Source organism: Mastomys coucha, unplaced genomic scaffold (assembly GCF_008632895.1).
Source record: "Mastomys coucha isolate ucsf_1 unplaced genomic scaffold, UCSF_Mcou_1 pScaffold16, whole genome shotgun sequence".
Classification (NCBI taxonomy): Eukaryota; Metazoa; Chordata; class Mammalia; order Rodentia; family Muridae; genus Mastomys; species Mastomys coucha.
The window spans coordinates 54130724-54139530 of NW_022196898.1; the positions used below are offsets into that span (position 1 = coordinate 54130724).

The 8807-nt window shown below is 38.7% G+C and overlaps 1 protein-coding gene across 2 annotated transcripts in view; it reads left to right on the forward strand.

Moving 5' to 3' along the window:
- The window catches only part of LOC116094235 (acidic mammalian chitinase), a 27283-nt gene that overhangs the window by 14040 nt on the left and 4436 nt on the right, over window positions 1-8807 (forward strand). For both annotated transcript variants that reach the window (XM_031376146.1, XM_031376145.1), the window contains exons 4-7: window positions 1990-2046; window positions 3154-3319; window positions 8305-8429; window positions 8606-8729. In XM_031376146.1, the coding sequence (XP_031232006.1) occupies window positions 1990-2046; window positions 3154-3319; window positions 8305-8429; window positions 8606-8729 (472 nt within the window). The remainder of the gene's footprint in view (window positions 1-1989; window positions 2047-3153; window positions 3320-8304; window positions 8430-8605; window positions 8730-8807) is intronic.

The window sequence follows — 8807 nt, forward strand, 5'->3', positions numbered from 1 at the left end:
TTCTTCCTCTATTAATTTTATTTTTATTTTTGGTCTTTTATATTGTCCTAGATTTCTTGGATGTTTTGTTTCAGAAATCTTTTAGATTTAACATTTTTTTGACCTATGTATCTTTTCTATTATATCTTCAATGTCTGAGACTTGTTCTTCCATCTCTTGTATTCTGTTCATGATGCTTTTTTTCTGTAGTTCCCATTTGTTTATCCTATTTTCAGAATTCCCTTAGTTTTTGTTTTCTTTATTGCTTCTATTTCCATTTTCTGATCTTGAACTATTTTATTCAGGTTTTTCAACTGTTTGCTTGATTTGTTTGGTTTTCTTTAAGGGATTCATTTATTTCCTCCAGTTTTTTGTTTGTCTTTCTCTCAATTTCTTTAAGAGATTTATTCATTTCCCCTTGGGGATTTTTATCATTTTCATAAAATTGGTTTTATGGTTGTTTTCTTGTGCTTTAGCTGTGTTAGAATATTCTGAGCTTCTATAGTAGGATAGCTTGGCTCTAATGGGGACACATTATGCTGGCTGCTCTTGATTGTGTTCTTATAGTGGCACCCAGGAATATGGTTTGGAGATAATTATAGCTCTAGGTGGTAATTTCTGAGTTTGTTTTGTTTAATGTGTGTTTCCCCCTTGATTTCTGTATCCTCTCTGGTTTTCTGACTGTGGTGGCCTGTGGGTGAGTAGAGGTTCTTTACTCAAGTTGGGGCCTGGAGTTCTGGTGCCAGGTATGGCCTCTGGTCCAGCCTCATCAGAATTTGGATGCAGGTGATAGAGATGTATGTCATGACTGGGGCTAGGCTACAGGGCACTGAGTAGGGACAGTGCTTTGGTGAGTAGACTATTTGTTGTTTTGGTGGCTACTATGTCCTCTTAATACAACAGGGTGCCTCCTCTGGAGTTAGTAGCTGAGATATGGTAACAAGGAGGGCAAGCAGCCATGGGCTAGGCAAGCACTGAGAAAGTGAGGCAGTCCACATACGACCAGCCTACCTGGGATTCTGGTGGACAGCATGGCCACTGGTGTGGCAGGAGGAAACCAGAGTTGTGATGTGAGAATATGATGACAAGTGAAGGAAGGGCAGTTGTGGGAAGGCTGGGCAGGCACTGAGGGAACATAAGTGGTCTGTGGGTGGGCCATTTTCCCAAGGTTCTATCTAGGTGCTGTTGTGGCTTCTGGTCTCATCTCAAAAACCTCTGCTCAACCACCAAATAAAACTTCACATGGAAACAGTGGGTTACACTGTATTAAATCACTGGCCCGAAGGGTCCCTAACTAATCCCCTCAGTCACAGGCTATTACTAAGGTTGTTGGTTATTTTCCACAATGTAATGGTAAGGCTCTAATTCTGAGTACATTCTTACTTACATCATAAAATATGGAGCAATCAAACTGGTGTCAAACTAGAATGTCCACCCCTACCACCTAGCATTCAAGATGTTGGAAGGTACTCTAAGGTATTCTGCATGCTACCAGAAGAGAAAGGCAACCATTGATATCACCCAACTACAGACCCTGTGATCTACGTAATGTGTTCTTTCTCTGTTGTATTTATGCCTTCGCTGTGTAGTAGCTTTAATTTTAAATGATTCCATTGTCCCCTTTTCACTTGTTACCCATGTTTCCAGTGATACTCCAATTAACTTATATTAATTAAATAAAACATAAAATATGATTATGCTTAAGATAACATTTTACCTGAGGAAAATGAGCTAATGAGCTAATTATGCTTTTTAAAGTTATATGTAGCACAGATATTGCTAGTAATAAATACAGTAATTGTATAATTCTGATTTCTATGCATATCCCTGACTTTATTGTCACAAAGTTTCAGTAGTGGAAAAAAATAGCTCAAATAACTCAAGTAAATAGTATCACATCAGTCCTACCATGAATAATTTGAGCAAGCTCAAGTTCATAAACAGAAGTGTCATTTTAAATGTCAGGACCCCTGGATTTAAAATTTTCTCTGTTTATCTTTTGCTTTATAGAAACAGCAACCTGAAAACCCTCCTGGCAATTGGAGGCTGGAACTTTGGAACTGCTCCGTAAGTTCTCTCTAGTAAAATACTCGTTCATTTACTACAAAAAACAATATAGCAAAATCCATGTCCTTCGAACAACAATATGAAATAACTAGTACCCAAGCTCCCAGGGACTAAACCACCAACCAAAGAGTACACATGGTAGGACTAATGACTCCAGCTGTATATGTAGCAGAGGATAGCCTAGTCAGTCATCAATGGGAGGAGAGGCCCTTGGCCCTGTAAAGGTTCTATGCCCCAGTGTAGGGGAATGCCAGGGCCAGGAAGTGGGAGAGGGTGGTTTGGTGAGCAGGGGGAGGGGGGAGGGAACAGGATTTTGTTTTTGTTTTTGTCTTTGTTTTGTTTAATTTTTATTTATTTTATTTTATTTTATTTTTCTGGAGGGGAAACTGGGAAAGGAGATATTATATGACATGTAAATAAAGAAAATATCCAATAAAAAATGAAATTTGAAAAAAAAAAAAAAATGCATTACATATCAAAAAAATCCATGTCTTTTTATATTTCAAAATTCCAGGTGGATATTAAGAATATCCATTAAATGATTTTTTTAACTTAATAAATTACACATCAGATCATCAATATTTATCAGAAGATTTTAGATTAACTACTGTGGCTTTTATGTGGATAAATCTAGATGGATGTTTTGGGACACCATCCTCTGAGCTTGAGCTGCCCACTTCAAAAAAAAAAATCTTAAAGTATATGAAGGCTACAAGTTCTGACGAAGGTCCTATATATCTTTTGTCTGTCTTTCCAAGAAAGGAAAGTGAGACTACGTATACAAAAAAGAGTTATTTGAGCATCTATGAACTGGGGGCTTATTTGAAGGCAGAACTCTTAGTTGGGTATTCAAAACAACAAAGGCATGTTGGGAAAACGTTTGAACTGGGAGTTGGGAAGGATAGCAAAATAAAATGAATGCTGAGGTGCTGTGGCTGGTAAGAGTAATGATTGCAAAGAGAAGCCAGGATATCCCTGGAACACATTTTAGTCCTCAGTCAGGTCCTGGTCAAGGACTGTGAGGCTGAAATTGAACTTCAAACTCTTTTTATTCCAGTGTGTTCAGAACACCAAGGACTTACTCTGAACTTCTTTGGTTTCCCTCAGTTTCACTGCCATGGTTTCCACTTCTCAGAACCGCCAGACCTTCATTGTCTCAGTCATCAAATTCCTGCGTCAGTATGGGTTTGATGGACTGGACCTGGACTGGGAATACCCAGGCTCACGTGGGAGCCCTCCTCAGGACAAGCATCTTTTCACTGTCCTGGTGAAGGTGAGGAAACCAGGAAAAGATGTTAGCCCTATAATATTCAAAGACTATTTTTTGTTTTCAGTGAAGACTAGGTGCTTGCACAATAAAACCAAACATGAGTTTAGAATTATGGAATCTTAGCATAAGGAAGTTCCTTAGATATCACGAAGTCCTTGAACAAGCTGTTATGCTGTGCATTACTTTACATGCTGACTTCAGAACCACAGTTCACTTTATCTTGACATTTACTAAATGATATAGGTTCCTTAAGCATTCTGACCTTCACTATACAGATAAGTAACTAAGGTACCAAAAGGGCAAGAGTAATTTGGACATCACACAGCTAGTGTCATAAATACCTGCGATGTCTGTTAGAGTCATTGGTTAGAGCCATTGCACAAAAGCTGTCTACTGTTATTGAGTAATCTGTGCTCTGTGGCAGTTATTTGGAATCGGTTAAAACCAATGGTAAGGCAGACTTTAAAGGACACACATCTGACGTGGAGAACAGAAACAAAAGCAGCAACTGTAGCACATTTTGATAAATGCTGTGATAAGCTACACAAAATCCAAGGTCTACAGAAACCAAAAGCAAATGCAGTCACCTAATTCCTCTAGTGGGCAAGGTCACAAGGAGCTTTCTAGGTAAAGTTAGGCTAGATCTTAGTCTTGATAACCTTGACTTAGATAACAGTGTTATCTAACTCAGTACAGATGGAAACGACACAAAAGAAGACAAATTTGTGTGAGGAAGTGAGGAGTGAGTTCTAAGCCTGAGAGAATGTACAGATAGCAAGCATCACATGTTTATATTATGTTAAAAAATTTAAACTTAACTAAGGAAAATGGAAATCACTGAAAGATTTGTGCATTGATGAATATGACCAGAGCTGTATACTTTGCTTAAACTTTTTTGTGTGGGTTTGATGGGAATGGCTGTATTGAGTTTAGGTTTTTAGCTTGCATGGCAAGCGCATTAATCACTGAGCTGTCTCCATAGCATCACATTTTATTTTTGCTAGATAGCTCCAAAGATCAGAAATTGGACCTCTACTCTTAGTTGAACAGGACTGTTATAAGTTATAACATCTAATCATCGGCTACAGTTCTGCTCACTGAAGTGATGCGGAATAAAACCACATACATTACATTGGCTGGGTTTAACATTTGAAGATAGACATAATGCTGTTTAAATTGTTTTCAGTTCAACAAAGACAAAGGGCTGGTATAATTTTATTCAGTACTAAAAGTTACAAATTTTGTGACAACATATAAATTTCTATTACAATAAATTGATATTCTGAATTAAGAGCATATAACAAAATATTTATTCACAAGCTGAAAGGTGTGTGATTTGTTTAGGGTCAATTTGATTCATAATCTACATTTATAGCGATGACTGCTACAGTCATGTATAGAGGCACTTAGTTATTTCTAAGTTCCATCTGTTAAAATATGCTCTTAGACACATCGCCTGTAATCTCAGTACTCTGGATACTGAAGAAGGGTTATTAGTTTGAAGCCAACTTGGACTACATAGAATCTGTTTCAAATACAGACACACAGGCACAGAGAGACAGACAGGCAGCATACACACACACACACACACACACACACACACACACACACACACACACGTCTAGAGAGTGCAATTAATCACCCTGTGCTCCTTGATAGATTGCAGGCAACCTGCCCCCATCGAGGTCAGAGTGGTGTCTAGAACCACAGGCTTGCCCACTCCCCCCACCCCGCCCCCAGGCACCCAGCTTTAATCTCTAAAGGCTTCCTTTGGAAAGTAACCTTGAGGTGGTAATTAACAACTGTACCAATTCTTATAAAAAATTAACAACTTTGGGTACTTTGGTTTTAGGTTTCTGCCGTTTGGGCACATCCAGTACTGTCTTCATAGTCTGCACTCATTCCCTTTGCCCAGCGACCAACCATGATGATCCGATCTGAGTTCTGATTTTCAGGGCATTCTTTCTTAAAATGTTCCATGGAGCCACAGAGTTTACAGCCGCCACCATCAGCATAGACGCCTTTGATATTATCAGGGCAGGATCTGGACAGGTGTCCCATTTCTCCGCAAACAAAACATTTTGCAAATATTATTTGTGACTATTGTGATGGGTATTGTTTCCATAATTTCTTTCTCAGCCCATATATCATTTAAATAGAAGGGAACTGATTTGTTTGAGTTAATTTTATATCCAGCCACTTTGCTGAAGTTGTTTATCAGCTGTAGAAGTTCTGTGGTCTTTCAATGACCTGTCCATTGGTGAGAGTGGAGTGCTGAAGTCTATTATTAATGTGTGGAGTTCAATGTTTTATTTAAGCTTTAATAATGTTTCTTTTATGAATGTGGATGCCCTTGTATTAGGGGAATAGATGTTCAGAATTGAGGCCTCATCTTGGCAGATTTTTGCTTTGGTGTCACGAAGTATCCTTCCCCATATTTTTTGATTATTTTTGCTTGAAATTCTACTTTCTTAGATATTAGAATGGCTACCCCAGCTTGTTTATTGGGTTAGTTTGCTTGGAAAACCTTTTCCAGCCCTTTACTCTGAGGTGTGTTTTCCGCATGCAGTAAAATGATGGGCTCTGTTTAGGCATCCCCTCTCTTAGGCTGTGTCTTTTTTATTGGAGAATTGAGTCAATTGGTATTGAGAGATATTAATGGCCAATGATATTACTTTTTGTTAGTTTGATGTTACGCAGCATATGTGTTTCTTTCCTTTTGTTTTTGCTGATGTGAAATTATTTCTTGTGTTTTCATGGGTGTAATTACTCTCCTTTCATTTGATTTTTTTTTTTTTTTTTTTTTTTTTTTTTTTTTTTGTATTTTCGAGACAGGGTTTCTCTGTATAGCCCTGGCTGTCCTGGAACTCACTCTGTAGACCTCGAACTCAGAAAGCTGCTCGCCTCTGCCTCCCAAGTGCTGGGATTAAAGGCGTGCGCCACCACCGCCTGTCTAGTGTCTTTTGTAGTGCTGGATAAGTGGAAAGGTTTTGTTTACATTTTTTATTTTTATTTATTTATTTATTTATTTTATGGAATATGTTGGTTTCTCCGTCTATGGTGATTGAAAATTTTGCTGGGTGTTGTAGTCTGTCCTGACAGCTGTGGTCTGTTAGGCTCTGCAAGACATCTGCCCAGGACCTTCTGGCATTTAGTGTCTGTTGAGATGTCATATGTCATTCTGATAGTTCTGCCTTTATATGTTACTTGGCCTTTTTTCTTTCATCTTTTAATATTCTTTCTTTGTTCTGTCCATTTAAGATTTTGATTATTTATTATGTAGTGGCTAGATTTTCCTTTTTGGTCCACTGTATTTGTTGTTGTTCTGTAAGCTTCTTGTATGTTTATAGGGATGTTTATAGGGATGTTTGTAGGGATGTTTTTATAAAGAAGCTTCTATGTTTATAGGGATCTTTTTCTTTCAGTTAGGGAAATTTTCTCCTATCAGTTTGTTGAAGATGTTTTCTGTGACTTTGAGAGGGCAATCTTTTCCTATTTCTTTTCTTATTATTCTTAGGTTTGGTCTTTTCATAGTGTCCCAAGTTTTCTAGATGTTTTTCATTATGGACTTCTTAGATTTTGCATTTTTAAATGGGTACATCAATTTCTTGTATCATCTGCACCTGAGATTCTCTCCTCTATCTCTTGTATTATGTTGGTGATTGCATCTTTAGTTCCTGTTTCAAGATTCTCTCCGTTTGTGTTTTCTTTATTGCTCCTACTTACATTTTAAGGTCTTGAACAGTTTTATTCATTTTCTTCACCTGTTTGATTGTATTCTCCTGTATTTCTTTAAGGGATTTATTAATTCCCTCTTTAAAGAGCTCTATCCATTTTATAAAATTGGATTTATGGTCATTTTCTGTTGCTTCAGCTGTGCTAGGATATCCAGGTCTTGCTGTAGTAGGATAGCTGATCTATGGTGGTGCTATATTGCCCTTGCTATTGTAGTTGATTGTGTTCTTACACTGGACTTTAACCACTTTTAACCATTTTTTGTCCTTTCAGATGGCTCAATGTTCTTGATTAAAACAGGACTCCTTGGGGGGTGGAGGAAGGCCGAGGCTCGGACCTGACTATGGATCTCAGGGAACAGTATGCCGCTTATCTCTGATGACTGTGCTCCAGATGGACCGGGCAGATAGGGGATTGGTGTAGAATAGTCTGACCTAGATGTTTCTGGAGCATCCTTGGAAGGCAGGCAATGGAACTCAGGTGGTAGTGTGCAGCTCGCCTCTGCTTTCTCTTCCCCAAGTCAACTATGGCAACACTTATAAAGAAAATGCTTAATTGGGCTGTTTTACAGTTTCAGATGTTTAGTCCATTATTGTCCTGGCAGGAAACATAGCTGTGTGTAGGCAGGCATGGGTGCTGGAGAAGGCATTGAAATTTCTACATCTTGATTCCTAGGTAGCAGGGAGAACCTGAGTGTTACACTGAGCAGAGCTGAACATAGGAAATCTCAAAGCCTCCTTCTCCACAGTGGCACACTTGCACACTTCCTCCAACAAAGCCCCACCAATGCCACATAAGCCATACCGACTAATAGTGCCACTTTCTATGTGCAAAGACATAGAAAGCCTATCTTTCCCATTGGCTAATTCAGCAATTCATTTAATAAAATGTCTGTGTTGCAAGGAGTATGGAAGCAACTTTCTAAATCACTGAAAGCCATATAAGTGTACTACAGAAAAATGTATCTTCAAAGTGATGTGATATAAGTAAGTTCCAACTGGTCATCTGAGATCTTGGATTCCAGTACCTTTCTGTGGGATTCTGACGTCAATTTCCTAACTCCAACACATACTACATAGTTGTCATTCTTAAATTAATATCATCTATATCACTGACTTTATTAAAATATGATAGACTGAAGTCAGACAAAATAGTTGAAAGTGCTTTGGAGAAGAAAGACACTGTGAAAACATGCGTTTATTATTATTTAAATAGCTGAAGTTAACTTCGAGCATGCTTGACTTACTTTGCAGGAAATGCGTGAAGCTTTTGAGCAGGAGGCTATTGAGAGCAACAAGCCCAGACTGATGGTTACTGCTGCTGTAGCTGCTGGCATTTCTAACATCCAGGCTGGCTATGAGATCCCTGAACTTTCTCAGTGAGTAGTGCCCTTATCCTAAAGTTCTGTGAGAGCCTTTCAAGCATTGTACATATTTTTGAGATGTCTTATGCTCAAAGACCTTGTCTGAACACTTGCTGTGGAAAAGGTATCTTTGCCTGCAAAGATGTGAGAAACAGTTGTCAGAAATGATTTGAAATCTTACTACCTCTCAGGTACCTGGATTTCATCCATGTCATGACCTATGACCTCCACGGCTCATGGGACGGCTACACTGGAGAGAACAGTCCTCTTTACCGTCTCCCTACTGAAACTGGTAGCAATGCCTACCTCAATGTGGTAAGACCCTACAGAGATGCACACTGGTAGCGATGCCTACCTCAGTGTGGTAAGACCCCACAGAGATGCACACTGGTA